The 20,157-nt window shown below is 44.4% G+C and overlaps 1 protein-coding gene across 1 annotated transcript in view; it reads left to right on the forward strand.

Annotated features, from left to right (window-relative positions):
- Positions 1–20,157, forward strand: part of LOC126456322 (uncharacterized) — a 653,934-nt gene that overhangs the window by 593,709 nt on the left and 40,068 nt on the right. The window contains exon 6 of the mRNA XM_050092109.1: positions 8,086–8,342. Coding sequence (XP_049948066.1) covers positions 8,086–8,342 — 257 coding nt within the window. The remainder of the gene's footprint in view (positions 1–8,085; positions 8,343–20,157) is intronic.

Consider the following 20,157-nt stretch of genomic DNA (forward strand, 5'->3'; position numbering starts at 1 on the left):
TGTGATGAGAAGTGTTGAGGACGCCAGTGGCCAAGAAATCGACGAAGGAAAAAGAACCTGAGTAAGTCACGTCACCCATTCGCGCGTATCCAACGTAACTGTGTGTATGAAGGACTTAAAATGTGCCATGTATTTGCAAGCGGAAGTAAAGGATATTGTGACTGCTTCTCCCATCTGGTGGCTTGGCGTGACGAAGAATATTCTCATTGGAATCTATTTTTTGTTTTTAAATGTGGGAACAAACAATCTCAATCAATAGCCTTTCCACGTAGGAACATAAATACATTATACATTATAAATACTAACGCAACTACACCCCTGGAAATTGAAATAAGAACACCGTGAATTCATTGTCCCAGGAAGGGGAAACTTTATTGACACATTCCTGGGGTCAGATACATCACATGATCACACTGACAGACCCACAGGCACATAGACACAGGCAACAGAGCATGCACAATGTCGGCACTAGTACAGTGTATATCCACCTTCCGCAGCAATGCAGGCTGCTATTCTCCCATGGAGACGATCGTAGAGATGCTGGATGTAGTCCTGTGGAACGGCTTGCCATGCCATTTCCACCTGGCGCCTCAGTTGGACCAGCGTTCGTGCTGGACGTGCAGATCGCGTGAGACCACGCTTCATCCAGTCCCAAACATGCTCAATGGGGGACAGATCCGGAGATCTTGCTGGCCAGGGTAGTTGACTTACACCTTCTAGAGCACGTTGGGTGGCACGGGATACATGCGGACGTGCATTGTCCTGTTGGAACAGCAAGTTCCCTTGCCGGTCTAGGAATGGTAGAATGATGGGTTCGATGACGGTTTGGATGTACCGTGCACTATTCAGTGTCCCCTCGACGATCACCAGTGGTGTACGGCCAGTGTAGGAGATCGCTCCCCACACCATGATGCCGGGTGTTGGCCCTGTGTGCCTCGGTCGTATGCAGTCCTGATTGTGGCGCTCACCTGCACGGCGCCAAACACGCATACGACCATCATTGGCACCAAGGCAGAAGCGACTCTCATCGCTGAAGACGACACGTCTCCATTCGTCCCTCCATTCACGCCTGTCGCGACACCACTGGAGGCGGGCTGCACGATGTTGGGGCGTGAGCGGAAGACGGCCTAACGGTGTGCGGGACCGTAGCCCAGCTTCATGGAGACGGTTGCGAATGGTCCTCGCCGATACCCCAGGAGCAACAGTGTCCCTAATTTGCTGGGAAGTGGCGGTGCGGTCCCCTACGGCACTGCATAGGATCCTACGGTCTTGGCGTGCATCCGTGCGTCGCTGCGGTCCGGTCGCAGGTCGACGGGCACGTGCACCTTCCGCCGACTACTGGCGACAACATCGATGTACTGTGGAGACCTCACGCCCCACGTGTTGAGCAATTCGGCGGTACGTCCACCCGGCCTCCCGCATGCCCACTATACGCCCTCGCTCAAAGTCCGTCAACTGCACATACGGTTCACGTCCACGCTGTCGCGGCATGCTACCAGTGTTAAAGACTGCGGTGGAGCTCCGTATGCCACGGCAAACTGGCTGACACTGACGGCGGCGGTGCACAAATGCTGCGCAGCTAGCGCCATTCGACGGCAAACACCGCGGTTCCTGGTGTGTCCGCTGTGCCGTGCGTGTGATCATTGCTTGTACAGCCCTCTCGCAGTGTCCGGAGCAAGTATGGTGGGTCTGACACACCGGTGTCTATGTGTTCTTTTTTCCATTTCCAGGAGTGTATTTCTGGGCTTCAGAGTCAAATTCATTTAAAGATCTGAAAATCGGAAAGATTTCATAAGCAACACGCGAAGCATTGTCTCTAATGATTATCGGTGTTATTAGCGTAACATAATACAGATACCTTCAAGCTGAACCTTATGGGTCAAGAACAAGAACAGACTGAGGACGCAGAACGACTGACCAATTCTTTTATGTTTTTAATTAGCCAGCAAGTAGGATTACAAGATGCCAGATGTTTTGAAACACTCTCGCAGTAGGGTTCTGGAATACTATACGGTCACTGAAAAAGATCGCGAACATCGCGAATCAAAATATATCACGATATTTTACAGACTGACGTTGCCAAACAACCGAATTTTACACACACGTCTTATGCAAACTCCCACAGCTAGAGCTAGTCGTGTACAGTTTAGGTGGAAATATTTTTCTAACTTTTTGTATTGCATGTAGAAAAGGAACAGATTTCTGATATGATGCAATAATTTATTTTGCCCAATTTAGACGCTCATCCAAAGGTGGAGGTGTAACAAGACCCACTTTCAAGTAAGGTCCACTACTCGTAATATTCTCATTGTATGAGCTTGAACTTGTTTTTTTCCCTTCCTCAAATTTTTACGCTTGTAAATACTATCATGATTTTTTTAAATTCATGACCACTACTATTTCCTTGGTAAAATGGGTCTTTACAATTAGATTACTTCGTTACAACGATATTACAACATTTAATATGATGGTGTGTTTTATTTTCTACTTCTATAACAATTTTACAGCGTGGACCTTATTAAGCACACCCACTGGACGTTACTTAGGATCTGTGGTCTTCGTCGGGCTATCTTGATGGGTCTTAATTATTTATAACATTAAACATTATGTCATTCTTAATTTTCCCTTTTGCTCCTAAAAGAGAAGTAGACTTACTTTCTAGTACTGTAGATAAGGTATCCGAAAGTCCAAATGCCTAAATAAAAAATATAGAAGCTTCGAAATGTAAGTTGGACTTAACTGATATTCCAATCGTAGGGGTGTTTTGTATTAGATTAATGCAAGTAAGACATCAGATAATGGATAGTGGTCTGCCCATATTAGCAATAAAAACATTTATATTAATTATGTTATGTGACTCGTTAAGATCATAAAACATACACTGAGGCGACATCTCTGGCATATCTCGAAATGTTGTGGCGGACCTCCTTTTAACCGGCATTGTGCAGCGGCTCGACGTGGTATGGACGCAAGTAGTTGGAAGATCCTTGCAGAAATACTGAGCCACGCTGGTTTTATAGGCGTCCATAATTGAGAAAGTGTTGCCGCTGCAGACTTTTGTCCACCAACTGACCTCTCGATTATCGACAAAATACTCGACGGGATTAATCTCGGGCGATCTGGGTGGCCAAATCATTCGCTCCAGTTGTCCAGAATGTTCTTCAGGCCAATCGCGAACAATTGTGGCTCGGTGATACGGCACATTGTCATCCGCAAAAAATTGCATGGTTGTTTAGGAACATGAAGTCTATGAACGGCTGCAAATAGTCTCCAAGTAGCGGAATACGAGGCGTTTTTTTAAGTAAATACCGTTTTGAAATTAAAAAACACGTGCTGAGATATCTCAATAATTTTATTTTTACATGAAAGCCTATACCATAATCTACTTTTCTACATAATTTCCGTGAATATTGAGGCACTTGTCATAACGTTGCACCAGTTTTTGAATGCCCTCCTTGTAGACGTCTGCGGCCTGACTTGTTAACCACTGCATCACCACTGTTCTGACTTCGTCGCTGACCGCCCAGGTGTTTCTTCAAGTGCAGGAACAGATGGTAGTCACTGGGCGCAAGATCGGGGCTGCACGAAGGATGATCTAGAGTTTCCCATCGAAAAGATGTGATGAGATCTTTGGTCTGAATCGCCGCATGCGGACGGGCATTTTCTTGCAGCAAAATTATGCCCTTGCTCAACTAACATGGACTGTTGCTTTGATTCTGGTGTGACGTAGGCCACCCATGTTTCATCGCCCGTAACAATTTGGCTTAAGAAATCATCACCGACGTTGTGGTACCGCCCAAGGAAAGTCAGTGCACTGTCTAAACGTTTGGTTTTATGCACATCCGTCAACATTTTCGGTACCCAACGTGCGCACAATTTTCGGTAATTCAAGTGCTCGGTCACAATGCCACAGAAAACACTACGAGAAACATTAGGAAAGTCATCCCGAAAGTAGGAAATCGTTAAGCGTCTGTTTTCTCTCACCTTATTGTCCACATCCTGCACCAAACTTTCATTAACGACCGTAGGACGCCCACTCCGTTGTTCATCATGCACATTTGTGCGGTCGTCTTTAAATGCCCTCACACACTTTCTTACCATTCCATCACTCATAATGTTTTCTCCGTAAACTGCACAGATCTCACGATGAATATCGATCGCTTTTAGGTCTTCAGTACTAACAAATCTTTATAACAGCCCGTAGTTCACCGTCGGCGGGACTCACGATTATCGAAGGCATCTTAAATACTCAGTAGACAACGTAAACAAGGAAGAATGTAATGGCGTGAGTGCGTTGATTAAGGTACAGGTATCAATGTAAAAATTAAATTATTGAGATATGTTAGCACGTCTTTTTTTAATTTCAAAAGGGTACTGACTTAAAAAATACGCCTCCTATAACCATTTCCAGTCAACCATAGGTTCACTTGGGTCAGAGGACACTGTATTCCGTGTAAACACAGTCCACGTCATTATGGAGTCTTGTTGGTAACCTCGGTCCATGGCTTTGTAGGGTCAGCGCATTAAAGCTCTTAACAACTGAAACTAAGGCTCAACGGACCATGCCACGGTTTTTCAGTCGTCTAGGAATCAACCAATATGATCACGAAACCAGGAGAGGCGCTGCAAGGTGGCGTCGTGATGTTAGCAAAGGCACTCGCTTCGGTCATCTGCTGCCCTGGCCCACTAACGCTAATCGCCGCTCTGTCCTAACGGATATGTTCATCGTATGTCACACATTGATTTCTGCTGTCATTTCACCCAGCGTTGATTGTCTAACAGCACTGACAACTCTACGCAGGCGCTGCTGCACTCGCAAGGGAAGGCCACGACGTTTGGAACGCGGATTTACTGCAAACTTCGTGCACTCGTAGTACTCCATGAGGACAACAAAATGTGCAAGCAGTAGCGCATACTTCTCAAGCGTTACTGAGAAAACCGCAAGATAATTTCGGTCGTCAAATATATACCTGTGCGTGGCCATTTTTACCACGAAGCGGTGGCAGCCGAGTGGTTAGCGTTCAAGCCCCGTAATCGCTGGATCGAGTCCCGTTTGTCAGTTTTTTTTCAGCACAGTCATTTTCTTTACTATTTATATCACAATTGATATAATGGGAAAAATACGTGTAATCGAATGAACTTTTATTAAATTTACAATGTTATTTGGCAGTCTACAAATTTTTATTATCACAAATAATATAATATTCAAAATTATTGACTAGTAAACGACCGAATGCATAAAGTGATACTGAAAACGTATGCTTGTCCGTGATTTGAGAAATCCCTTGTACCTGGATGGAGACTGAAACTACTTGTTATCTGCAAGTTTCGACCGACACAGACAGCTTTCGAAAGATGTACAATTAATCGTCGCTTTCGACAATACGAGTACAAGTTACAGGATGGTATTTTTCGTAAAAACATGGAAAACATAAACGGCACCAGCTGCAAGGTCTTCTGAGTTTTTCCGTGGATAAACAAACCTCGTTAACATTTTCAAAAACCGCTCTTTCTGCAGATAATTTGGAAGCAAACCCTGCATAACGCAGTATTTCCTTAAATATCGGCGCTGATAATTGGTCACGCAGTATCGAGTGTATTTTAATAGCGTCTTTTCGAGATGAAATTTCTCGTTCTCTTTCGATTAAATACAAACAATTTTGAAGACATGGACAAGCATACATTTTCAGTATCACTTTATGCTTTCGGTCGTTTACTAGTAGATAGTTATGAATATTATATTACTTGTGATGATAAAAATTTGTAGACTGTCAAATAAAATCGTAAATTTAATAAAAGTTCGTCCGATTACACGTATTTTTCCCATTATATCAATTGTAATATAAATAGTGAAGAAAATGACTCAGTGAGAAATAAAAAAAACTGACGAACGGGACTCGATCCAGCGATCCAGCAATTACGAGGCTTGAACGCTAACTACTCTCACTCTCTCTCTCTCTCTCTCTCTCTCTGTCTCTCTCTCTCTGTCTCTCTCGTTGTTGATCGTTGGGTTTGGTCGTTGTGGACGTCACATGACTCCCGTTGAAGTTCGTTTGTTGATCCTTCCATTCAGTTTTTTTTTTTATTACAGAGGCCAACCAGTTCTCTGACCGAACACGCTGAGCTACCGTGCCGGTATACTCGGCTGCTGCCGCTTTGTAGTAAAAACAGCCACGCACAGGTATATATTTGATGACCGAAATTATCTTGCTATTTTCTCAATAACGCTTGAAAAGTACTCGCTACTGCTTACACATTTTGTTGTCCTCATGGAGTACTACGAGTGTACGAAGTTTGCAGTAAATCCGCGTTCCAAACGTCGTGGCCTCCCTTGTCGGTCGTTAAATGAAGGCCGTCGGCCACTGCGATGTCCATGGTGCGAGATAATACCTGAAATGTGGTCTTCTCGGCCTACTCTTGGCACTGTGGATCGCGGAATATTGAATTCTCTAACGCTTTCCCAAGTAGAAAGTCCCACGCTTCTAGCTCCGACTGCCGTCCCGCGTTCAAAGTCTATTAATTGCCGTCGTGTGGTCATAATCACGTCAGAAACCTGTCCAGACGAATCACCTCAGTACAAACGACAACTACGCCAATGCACGCAATACTACCGCCATGTGTATACCATGTGTATGTATCGCTATCACACGGCTTTTGTCACCTCATTGTACAGCTACATTCTCGCCACAGTCACGGAGAAACGGGAGTCAACATGTCTTCTCACAGTGCAGCGCTACTTAGTTTGCGTCCCACACAACTGGCCATTATTCTAGGGTGGGACGCACGAGTGCGTTGTATATCTACATCTACATTTATACTCCACAAGCCACCCAACGGTGTGTGGCGGAGTGCACTTTCCTGTTCCGGTCGCGAATGGTTCGCGGGAAGAACGACTGCCGGAAAGCCTCCGTGCACGCTCGAATCTCCCTAATTTTACATTCATGATCTCCTCGGGAGGTACAAGTAGGGGTAAGCAATATATCCGATACCTCATCCAGAAACGCACCCTCTCGAAACCTGGACAGCAAGCTACACCGCGATGCAGAGCGCCTCTCTTGCAGAGTCTGCCACTTGAGTTTGCTAATCATCTCCGTAACGCTATCACGCTTACCAAATAACCCTGTGACGAAACGCGCCGCTCTTCTTTGGATCTTCTCTATCTCCTCTGTCAACCCGACCTGGTACGGATCCCACACTGATGAGCAATACTAAAGTATAGGTCGAACGAGTGTTTTGTGAGCCACCTCCTTTGCTGATTGACTACATTTTGTAAGGACTCTCTCAATGAATCTCAACCTGGCACCCACCTTACCAACAATTAATTTTATATGATCATTCCACTGCAAATCGTTCCGGACGCATACTCCCAGATATTTTACAGAAGTAACTGCTACCAGTGTTTGTTCCGCTATCATATAATCATACAATAAAGGATCCGTCTTTCTGTGTACTCGCAATACATTACATTTGTCTTTGTTAAGGGTCAGTTGCCACTCCCCGCATCAAGTGCCTATCCGCTGCAGATCTTCCTGCATTTCGCTGCAATTTTATAATGTTGCAACTTCTCTGTATACTACAGCATCATCCGCGAAAAGCCGCAAGGAACTTCCGACACTATCTACTAGGTCATTTATATATATTGTGAAAAGCAATGGTCCCATAACACTCCTCTGTGGTACGCCAGAGGTCGTCTGTAGACGTCTCTCCATTGAGAACAACAATCTGTGTTCTGTTTGCTAGAAATTCTTCAATCCAGCCACACAGCTGGTCTGATATTCCGTAGGGTCTTACTTTGTTTATCAGGCGACAGTGCGGAACTGTATCGAACGCCTTCCGGAAGTCGAGGAAAATGGCATCTACCTGGGAGCCTGTATCTAATATTTTCTGGGTCAAATGAATAAATAAAGCAAGTTGGGTCTCACACGATCGCTGTTTCCGGAATCCATGTTGATTCCTACAGAGTAGATACTGGGTTTCCAGAAATGACATGATACGCGAGCAAAAAACATGTTCTAAAATTCTACGACAGATCGACGTCAGAGCCAGCTTTGGTACCAGTACTTAGGGGCTGGTGCGCTGTTGCAGCCGAACGGGCGACTGTACGAGAGCTTCTCGGTGTTCTGCCCGGCGGACCGCCTGGAGGAGCTGTCGCTGCTGGAGGAGGAGGACACGCTGCTGGACTGGTCGCAGCCGCTCTATCTCAACTTCACGCACAGCGACATCGTCGACCGTCTCGAGGCCTTCTACAGCCACATCGGCACCGTCGAGAAGGTCCACGGCGACCTCTACGTGTACGAGCCGCCTGCCGCCGCAGACGCCGCCCCCAACGAACCCATCGAAGAGTGAGTTTACACCTCCTCTCCGTTCCCTGCTCTCTGCGAACCTCCTCAATTTCAGTGACGCTACGAGGGTCACTCCAAAGGAAATGCACACTACTTTTGTAAAAATACAGTTTTCTTCCTGCATGTGTGAAAGTCTTACAGCGTGTAGATACATCCTTCCCGCTTGTTTTCAAACTTAGTTCAACTTGTGCCCGTGAGTGGCGCCGTCACAGCATGTCTTCAAGATGGCTGCTACACTTGACGTTAGTCAGAAGCAACGTGCTGTCATAGAATTCGTGTGCTGTGAAACCGAGACATTGGCAAACATCCACAAAAGGTTGAAAAAGGTGTATGGAGATGCTGCTGTCGTTCGCAGTACAGTTAGTCGGTGGGCAAGCAGGTTACGTGATGAAAGCGGGCACGGCAATATTGAGGATTGTCCTCGCAGCGGCAGGCCTCGTACTGCACACACTCCAGACAATGTGCAGAGAGTTAACGAATTCGTGACTGCTGACAGACGCATCACAGAGAACGAATTGACACGCTACGTTGGGATAGGGGAAGGAAGTGTTTGCAGAATATCGAAAGTGTTGACGTTAAAAAAGGTTTGTGCCAGGTGGGTTCCCAGGATGTTGAAAGTGGCTCACAAAGAAACAAGAAAAACGGTATGCAGCGAACTTTTGGAATAGTACAAGAATGGTGGAGATCAGTTTCTTGGAAGAATTGTGACAGGTGATGAAACATGGCTCCATCATTTTTCACCAGAGACGAAGAGGCAATCAATGGAGTGGAATCATGCAAATTCACCCAAGAAAAAATTCAAAACCACACCTTCTGCTGGAAAAGTTATGGCTACGGTGTATTTCGATTCCGAAGGACTCTTGCTTGTGGACATCATGCCAAGTGGAACGACCATAAATTCTAATGCATATGTGACGACACTGAAAAAACTTTAAGCTCGACTGAGTTGTGTTCGACCACATCGGTAAAAGTGGGGTGTTTTGCTGTTGCACGACAATGCGCGGCCACATGTCACTCAAAAAACCATGGAAGCGATCACAAAACTCGGATGGACAACACTGAAACACCCGCCTTACAGTCTTGACCTGGCTCCATGTGACTATCATCTCTTTGGAAAACTGAAAGACTGTCTTCGTGGAACAAGGTTTGAAGATGACGACTCCCTTGTGCACGTTGCCAAACAGAGGCTCCAACTGGTTGGTCCAGAATTTTACCGTTCGGGTATATGCAGGCGCCAGTTCATAGATGGCGTAAGGCAGTTGAGAGGGTTGGAAATTATGTGGAGAAATGAAAATATTGTTCCTAAAGGATGTATCTACATACTGTAAAACTTCCAAACTTGTAGAATAAAAGATGGATTAAAAAAAAATAGTGTGCATTTCTTTTGGAGTGACCGTTGTACATATGACGTGGTACAGCACTATTGTAGAATCTTTATTCACACTGCTGGCCATTAAAACTGTAGCACCAGGAAAGATAGCACAATAAAAATTTATCTTGTTTTGCGTGTAGCAGAAAGAATTCATCATAATACATGGTCCAATCCTAATAATGTGACCATTTCCTATGTTCGACATCAACGTGCAGTAACCAATCTCAGATGGCAGCCGGCACTACTGGCAGTGAAGGGTATACTAAGCGAGTTGGGGGGATGCGGTAAACAGTGCAGTCGTTATCCTAATGCGGGAAAGGAGCTCGACGTCCAAATGGACACGATCATTCGCATTCGCGCTAAAGATAAAAACATTTCCGACATGTCTAAGTTTGTAAACAGTTCTCATGCCACCGTGGTTGATGTATACTGTGCACGGCAAAATGGCGCTATCCAAAATCGCCATCGAGGCAACCGTGCTCCACAATGGGCCATAGATGACAGAAGTGAATGAATGACGGCTGTGGCGATGTGTACGGGCGAGAAGACGCGCAAGTGTTGAGCTGCTGACAGCCCAGATGAATCAGCGAGCTAACAGTGTTTCCTCAGCGACTGCTGAGTATGGGTCTTTGCAGCAGGCACGTGGTATATGCACCCATGCTGACTGCTGTTCGTCAGCAATGAAGGCTGGAATTTGTGCGCCATTACGTTAACTGGAGGTCCACTGAGTGGAGACAGGTGGTACTTCCAGATGAATCACGTTTTATGCTCATCTGTGTGGAACCAAATTCCCCCCAAAATCGTCAGAAGGGTCAAGGCTTGAGGAGGAAGCGTTACGGTCGGGGAAATGTTTTTGTGGCATTCCGTGAGTGATTTCGTCGTTCTATAAGGCACAATGGATTAACACAATTTTGCATCTGTTCTTGGCGACCGTGTCCATGCCTATATGCAGTTTATTTTTCCTCGACACGATGACACCTACCAGCAGAACAGTGCAATGTGTTGCGCAGCTCGCAGTGTACATGTGTGGTTTGAAGACCATCAGGATGAGTTTACTGTACTCCGCTGTCCACTAGACTTACTTGCTTTCAGCACTACAGTCCATGTAGAACCTTGGCCCTAGTTGTCACCTGCCTCCATTCTTCTCTGTCCATCGCGATCCTTGTCCAGTTCCTGACTCCTATTGCTCTAAAATCCTCCTCCATATCTTCAGGCCACATTTTCCTGGGTGATCGTCTTCTCCTTCTCCCTTCAGGTTTTCCTATAAACTCTTCCTTAACACTTTGAGTTTCTTGCATTCTCTGTACATATCCGACCCATCTGATTCTTCCTTGCTTGATTTTCACCAGACTCCACCGATTTAAACCCAATTGAAAATCTGTAGGACCACTTCGATCAGGCTGAACGCAACATGAATCCTCAACTGGGATTGGCTATGCACTGGAATAATAAGCACAGCCCCACACCCAAGTCTCTACCTTCCAGAGCCTCATTGACTTTCATTCTGCACATCTCACACTGCAAAAGGTTGTTATTCCACCATTTGTAAGGTGATCACATTAAAGTGACTGGACATTTGTACTTGCTTACTTGGGGTACGTTCAAAATTTAGTACATAGCACTGACCATTCTGGCAGCAATCGTAGCTCTAAACTGGCTGGGCATTGAGTACAGATGAGCTTGGATTGCAGATGTGGATAAGATATTTTATGTTGCTTGAACTCTGTGCCAGATTAGTCATGGGGACTGGCGAGTCATCTGTCAGTAACCTATGTCATGCCTTCAGTGGATCAGAGATCAGGAGAACATGTTGGACAGAGAAATAGTCGATCACTCCCTGTAGCGAACTACATCAGGATGGCAAGAGCAAAGTGTGGTTTTATGTTAGAGCGATATGAGGTACACCACCAGCACTAACATAGCAGAAATGGAATGGCTGCTGACATGTTACCAGCTATGCACGACATGCCATCATGCCAGGTGCAAGGACCATATGGCAGTGGCGAATGCAGTCTGGCCACGTTCGACGTCCTCAGGGCCTCCACATATGGATACGTCCATTGTTATACTGTATCCACAACCAAGAATACCTTGATTAGACAATATGGTCCCACTCCTGTATCCAGTGTTGTTGAGTTCACCACCATCGGTCCGCAGCAGTGATTGCCGCGCCAACAGTACATGACACTACAGATATCGCCGCAAGTTCCGTGTGGATATTTGTCTTCCTGCAAACGAGCCCAATACCTGACTGAAAGTGACGCAGTTGTACTATCCTGCACAGCTGAGTGAACAGTAGTGCTCTCCTCTCGGGCGTTAGTCATGTGGGTCGGTTCCTCATGACGTTAAGCGTAGCCTTCCTCAAAATATCAGTTCCATATTCGCATGAAAATCGTGGTATCTTGAGAAATGTAAGCAGCAGTATCTCGCAAAGATAAACTGGAATCGCAGTAGGCAACAATTCTGCTGCTGTCAAAGTCCAACAATCGCTGATAGAAACTTATCTTTTTACACGAGGGTTAACGCGGACTTCTCACAGACAACCGATGCGTAATCTTTTCGTATAGATAATATGTAGACGACGTTTCTCCTAACTACTCTAAGTGGTTACGCTGAAATGCTAATCAGTTGCACGTCCAAGCAAAAACTACACGCTAGACGTTGTTGCATGCCGTCTTCATAGTGCTACATTATTAATTGCCACTTGTGTAGCTGCACAATGATGGAGAGAAACTATGGGACTTAAAACGCCCCTCCAACAACTCCCTGAATATCTTTCCTACGCTTCCTAGAAGCGAAGGCTTTCCAAAATTTGCATTGGTTGACTATTCCATCCGTTCTTGGTAGAATATTTTATACATTATGAATGGAAACACACAGCACTGGGGTAATATTCTACCTTTTAGTTTACAAGGGAAGTAACTCAGCACGAACATATAAAACTGAATAAATGTAATTTTAAAATGTAGAGATGTGTGTGCACTAACACTGAGGAAGAACACTTAACTGTAAAAATTTTCATTTGCGTACAATCGATGTTTGAAAGTCAATTAAAGTAATAACTACAGAAGTATTAGTTACTGGAGGAGCAGTACCATCTAACAGACAATTACGACCCAGTGATTTACAAAATAATTCATAAGGTATTATTTGGTAAAAAGCAGAACACTTACTTGAAAGAAAATGTGTACACGCATGTAGTAATTAGCTTCACGTTTCCCAAAATAAGACTTATTGTGAAAAGTAAATTCGTCCCTTACTCGTCACTGAAGCGCAAGTGATGAGTTTCGATGAAGTGGAAATTTATAGATCTTGGTTTTTTGACGATTATCGTTCTGAGTGGATAAATGCATTGTTTACTGCAAAAAGGAAACCTGTTTGCACCATGACACGAGTCTGGCAAAGTCGTCAGTTTTCCTTATAATGCACATAGGTGGTGGAAGGAGGAAAGATACTATACAGTGGATCACATTGTTGAACTCGTAAAATATTCCTCAAAAACGATAAGGCCTACATTCTATAAACGTTCCTGCCTGAGCGATGATTCGTATGTTAAAGCTGTTTCTAGAAACCTGAAAAGGATTTTCACTATTTCAAATACCAGGGGACGACTTTCTCAGCTGAAAATCCGCATAGTGTCACGTGCAACATGAGTATTGCTGGCTTGATGATGGACACTTTTAGGCTGAGGAAAGCTGTGCAATCTTTGGATTTTCCCTTCAAAGAAAGTATATATTTTTACTGCTTGTAAATCACAACAACATAGATGACAACAAGAAATCTTTGGTGTACATTGCTCAAGATAAGATGCAGTTTTGGAACCCAGTGACAACATGCCCAGCAACGGAATCTCTTGATGTAAATGAAGATAACTGAGTAATACAACCATGAGAAACGTTTAATATTATTCAGTAATTTGTAACAAACTATGCTTTTACATGTACGATTCTGATTTAAAACAAGTAACTCAACACTAAATTTAATTTGAAAATTGTGTACCACAGAAAGAGAACATGTCTAGGGTGACCAGACGTCCGGATTAATGCGGACATGTCCTCCTTTTTAGCTCTTTGTCCGGAGACCAGGCGGATTTTTACAGTGTCCGGCTTTTTCGCAAACTTGAGCGTAATATAGTTAAATTTACAATTCGTCCCGTTCTATTGCTCTTGTCTTAAATACTTTAACTATTGGCACAGCCTTCGTGGTAAACACGCACGAAGGCGATGTTAGTAGGTGGCACTAGCATCATCGATGTTATCGTGGATCGACCTATAAGCGAATGGAAATATCGATTATTTAAAATTTTCGTTTCGTATCTTCGCTTTGTATTGGCTTGGTTTCCTGTAGTGCACGTGTGAGCTGTGAGTGTAATTTTTAACCGAGTCAGTTACGTAAAATATTTGGCTATGCCTAGACGAAAGTGTACATTTTCTGATGTCCTTTCCTGCAAATATCCGGCTTTCAAGAAAGGAAGAAATGAATTTGAAGCGGAATTTAAGATATGTGGAGCTTGAACGTACGTCTCAGTGGCCAATAAAGGTAAGAAATAACTCGACAGATTAACTGTCATTGTTTTATTTCATTGTTTCATAGTCATTCAATTTATTTGTATTCGGAAGGTTAAAGTGCAGTTTACATGTCGTCAGCTGCTGCTTGAACTGTAGATGTTTGTAGCGGAGCGTCGAATGAAGGGAGGTGAATGGTCTTACTTTTTCGCTTTGTAAACAATTCCGTGTTCTTGGCATAACAAAACAATTGACGCCACACTGTCACCACAATCAACGTTTTTAATTTTTTTATATTGCTCAGTTAACCACCACCTGACCGTCAGTAACAATTAACTGCTAGTTTTAGCGGTAATTCCCGGCAGTCACGTGACTTGTCCAAAGCTGTCGGGTGGTATCCTCATCTGCAGTTGACCCGTTTGATGTGTCCTCTTTTTTCTTCCTTTGTCCTCCTTTTTGAATCTGTTTGTCCTCCTTTTTAAACAATTGCATCTAGTCACCCTAAATATGTCCAACGCCAGGAAAGCCGTCCCCCACTTTCCCCTTAGGTCATACTTGACTTTTACTTGTATCTAATAAGCAAGTATACCTACATTAAAAAAAACAGAAATACATGTTCAATTTATGCGTGTCATTCCAATTCCATGGACGAAGGACTTCAGCTGATGATATATATGAGAAGAGTTACCATCACAGCTGCGTCCTGAGAATGTCTTTATTATCACACTTGACTAGTTTCGGCAGCACATTAGACCGCCATCCTCAGACCACACTACTACCAAAAGAATATTTGTGTGGAGTCCTTGTTACTAGCACACGTGGGCTAGCTTTCCTCAGGAGTCTCTAGTCGATAGGGTGTCGAGGACTCCACAGTAAATGTGCACTAAGAATTCTAATACTCTTTTGGCAGTGGTGGAGCCTGAGGGTGACGCTAATGTACTGCCAAAACCAGTCGTGTGCGGCAATAAATATATTCTCAAGACACAGTTTTGGTGGTACTTTTTCTCATAAAGAAATGCATGCCTGCTCTCTACCGTAAAAGTACACTGCTGGCCATTAAAATTGCTACACCTAGAAGAAATGCAGATGATAAACGGGTATTCATCGGACAAATGTATTATACTATAACTGACATGTGATTACATTATCACGCAATTTGGGTGCATAGATCCTGAGAAATCAGTACCCAGAACAACCACCTCTGGCCGTAATAACGGCCTTGATACGCCTGGCCATTGAGTCAAACAGAGCTTGGATGGCGTGTATAGGTGCAGCTGCCCATGCAGCTTCAACACGATACCACAGTTCATCAAGAGTAGTGACTGGCGTATTGTGGCGAGCCAGATGCTCGGCCACCATTGACCAAACGTTTTCAGTTGGTGAGAGATCTGGAGAATGTGCTGGCCAGGGCAGCAGTCGAACATTTTTTGTATCCAGAAAGGCCTGTACAGGACCTGCAACATGCGTTTAGTGCATTATCCTGCTGAAATGTAGGGTTTCGCAGGGATCGAATGAAGGGTAGAGCCACGGGTCGTAGTGTAACGTCCACTGTTCAAAGTGCCGTCAATGCGAACAAGAGGTGACCGAGACGTGTAACCAGTGGCACCCCATACCATCACGCCGGGTGATACGCCAGTATGGCGATGCCGAATACACGCTTCCAATGAGCGTTCACCGCGATGTTGCCAAACACGGATGCGACCATCATGATGCTGTAAACAGAACCTGGATTCATCCGAAAAAATGACGTTTCGACATTCATGCACCCAGGTTCGTCGTTGAGTACACCATCGCAGGCGCTCCTGTCTCTGATGCATCGTCAAGGGTACCCGCAGCCATGGTCTCCGAGCTGGAAGTCCATGCTGCAAATGTCGTCGAACTGTTCGTGCAGATGGTTATTGTCTTGCAAACGTCCCCATCTGTTGACCCAGGGATCGAGACGTGGCTGCGCGATCCGTTACAGCTATGCGGATAAGATGCCTGTCATCTCGACTGCTAGTGATACGAGGCCGTTGGGATCCAGCACGGCGTTCCGTATTAACTCCTGAACCCACCGATTCCATATTCTGCTAACAGTCATTAGATCTCGACCAACGCGAGCAGCTATGACGCGATACGATAAACCGCAATCGCGATAGGCTACAATCCGGCCTTGATCAAAGTCGGAAACGTGATGGTACGCATATCTCCTCCTTACACGAGGTATCACAACAACGTTTCACCAGACAACGCCGGTCAACTGCTGTTTGTGTATGAGAAATCGGTTAGAAACTTTCCTCATGTCAGCACGTTGTAGGTGTCGCCACCGCCGCCGACCTCGTGTGAATGCTCTGAAAAGCTAATCATTTGCATATCACAGCATCTTCTTCCTGTCGGTTAAATTTCGCGTCTGTAGCACGTCATCTTTCTCGTGTAGCAATTTTAATGTCCAGTACTGTAGGAAATGTGGACTTGTTGCCTTCCTGCAGTAAGCGGTTCATGTGGACGTCCTACATCACATTCGGCAAATCTGAGCAGCAGCGGTAGTCCTTCATCAGATGCCACAGCGATCACTGCAACGGAAAAGGTTCTATTCCGCAGTGTTGCACTTATATGACGGATAAGGAAAGAAACTGTGGCAACACAGCACTTTTACTTTGAGAAACACGAATAAGTAGCGTTTGTCTTGTGACTCTTGTAGATCCGGTAGCCATAATTCTCTGTTAGACGCTAATGCTTTTTTATGACTTGACCTTCTGAAATCGTTAGATTCGTTAACCATCAAACGTCTAGTATACGCAGAGTTTTGCAGATAAATTACTTGTATAGTTTTGTAATCGATTTCTGCCGTTCGCGTTGTGATAATGCCCCTGTTAGCCGACGACTGCTGCCGACGTATACCGGCCGTCTCCCTACACCGCGGCGCCGACAGACACACGAGACCAGAATGGTCAAGTCGAACAGCGAAGACGTGGCGAGCAACTGCTTATCGACATTTCGGTGTCTCCTTCTGCTATCGACAGAGTAAAACTACGAGGCCACAGTGCTAATACACCCCAAGACAGTACCACTTTCAAGAGATATTCGCAGAACGGCCTGATGTTTCATTTTCCTTATCCCTAAATGTTGGCATCAAGATACACAAGGTGGCATTCTATGTGGTGGGGTGTGGAATGGAATACCTGAGTGGGTCAACTAGGGAATTTAAAAAATAACACATAGCTTGAAGTCATATAAACGTGTTTCTGGGGAACTGGAAGGCCAGTTCAACTTAATTTCTTCTAGACCCCATTGTCTTTTACTCGAGGCCATTCCAGTTCATCCATTCTCCCAGATATTTGATTTCTTTGATGATTTCTATTTTTTGTCCTCCCACTTTAAAATGTTTCGTTGAGATTTTTTGTATTTCTCATTATGTTGGTCTTTTCAAAGGAAATTTTGAGACCTATTTTTGCCGCTTGTTTTTATATTTCAGGGTGTCCGTTCTTTGACTTCTTCCCATGTCTCGATTAGTACAGCCATATCATCTGCAAAGGCTGCGTAATTGTCTTCGGTGCCTTTGGTTTTGTCTATAGTCTGATTCCACCATGGGACATCCGGCAGAGAAAATCCTCAACCAGGCCGGGAATCGAACCCGGGACGCCATGGTCCAGAGGCAGCAACCCTAGCCACTAGACCACGAGCTGCGGACCTCTGAATTAAACCTTGGAGTATGTGTTAGTAAGGGTTTCTCTGATTAGTTTGCCCCAAATTCCATAACAACACACTAATCCATTTCATAAACGCAACCCTTCATCAAACAACTGAAAACTCGTTCTCTCTCTCTCCCTCTCCCTCTCTCTCTCTCTCTCTCTCTCTCTCTCTCTCATACACACACACACACACACACACACACAACACAAACAAAATGTAAACACAATGCGACAGTTGGCAACACTACACTCTGTAAATACATGCATGTTGATCACAAAATTAAAGTGCAAGTGATGTGTTGTAATAAATGAGGGTGAAAAAAGGTCAGAAATCGGCCAGCTGGAACTCAGTGACCGAATGAAAACATCAGCATATATGGACAGTGAAAATCGTAAGTGGCACCAAAGGAAAATTTATCATCACGAACTTTGTGCTACATAAGTTGCTTCTAATATGAAAAACGAGAGAAAAACATGACAAAATGTAACATAGTAAAATGTAACTGATATATAATACATTCATTATACAAAGGGCGTTCAAAAAGTTTTGCACAGTCGTCTCCAATTTATTTTTTTTTCCGGAGGAGAATGAAATTTTTTGTGAACATACTTGGGACATTTAGTTATAGATTGAGCCTACTCAATGTAGCTTCCATCAGCTGTGAAGCATCTGGCCCAACATTCTTTCCATGATGTAAATGCACTTTGGTCAAATTCTGTGGATTGACTTTTTCACCATCGCTTGGCACAGGAAATAAGGTCTTTCTCACTATCAAATGTTTTACCGCGCAGGTGGGCCTTCAGACGACCAAAGAGGTAAAGTTTGGACTGTACAGAGGATGAGGAACAATTTTCCAACCCATTTTCCTGATTTTCTCCTGCGTCATAAGGGCTGTATGGGGTTTGGCATTGTCATGGTGTAGTCTGTTGAGCTGACCCTGAAGCTGTGGTCTGTGGGTCTTGATGGCATGTCGCAGCTTGTACAATGACAAACAGTAACGGTCCCATTTCATTGTGGAGCCAGGTTCCAAAAAGTCAATGAAAATGACACCACAGTGATCCCAGAAGAAGGAGGCCATCACCTTTCGGCCTGCTGTTCGTGAAAGTCTTGGTTTCTTGTTCCGAGTGGAACCCGGATGACGCTACTCCATGGACTGGGTTTTGCTCTCGGGTTCGGACAAAAACAACCATGTTTCATCCTGGGTAATGACGCCGTCAAAACACTATTTTCACTCTTCAGTAAAGGTCTTCATGAGACCCTCGCACATATTCTTCCTCATCGTTTCATTTCTCTTGTTAATAATCTAGGCACTCAACGTGCACAGATTTTTCTGTACCCTAGTGACTGTACCAGTGATACCACACTACCCAATGACAAACGAGTCATTTCATCAAGCTGTCGTGTCGTCACACATCTGTCATTTTGGACGAGTGGATTAATGGTCTCCCTATTCACATCACTCACTGCCGTCGATGGTCTACCGCATCGTAGATTGTCCAGCAGAGAGAAAGCACCTTCTCTTCAATTAAAACTTCCGGGCTGAGAGGCCGTGGTCGATGTATAAAATTTCCACCAAACGTTTCGTCTCCCGCAGATGGAGATGAAAAGTTAGGTGGAAAGTTTATACATCGACCACGGCCTCTCAGCCCGGAAGTTTTTCCTGAAGACAACACCGGCCGTGAAAGCCTACATTGTATGAGAAATCACATTCTTTAAATCTCTGCAGTCACCGCTGGATGCTGCTGCGATCTACTGTGTCGCCACCATAAACAGGCAGCAACTTCCTGTGAATCGATGTGGCAGAGTCATCGCCGGTCTTGAAGAGGAACTCCATCACATACCGTTGTCGCAACCTGACCTCTACTTCACGGTCCATTATGGCTAACCTGTAATTAACAGAAAATACTTTTATAAGCCAACTTATAGCTAAATCTTCAAAGCATGTTCACAAAAAGTTTCATTCTCCTCCTGCAAAAAATAAAAAATAAAAAAAACTAGAGACGACTGTGCAAAACTCTTTGAGAGCCCTTTGTATGTATAAAAAGAAACATGTATTATAGGCCACTGAAGATGCTTCATAAATAAAAGAACGAAACGCGTATGGTAAGAAACACTTAGTCACTTAGACAGAACACACCTCCCTGAACTGAAAAACTCTCAGATGCAACAAGGAAAAGAACTGTTTTTTATGGGTACATGCTGAGAATGAATTCAAACAGACTAACCAAAAAATGTTTTAGCTACTTTCGCAGAAAATAAAGAACAA

Source organism: Schistocerca serialis, chromosome 1 (assembly GCF_023864345.2).
Source record: "Schistocerca serialis cubense isolate TAMUIC-IGC-003099 chromosome 1, iqSchSeri2.2, whole genome shotgun sequence".
Classification (NCBI taxonomy): domain Eukaryota; kingdom Metazoa; phylum Arthropoda; class Insecta; order Orthoptera; family Acrididae; genus Schistocerca; species Schistocerca serialis.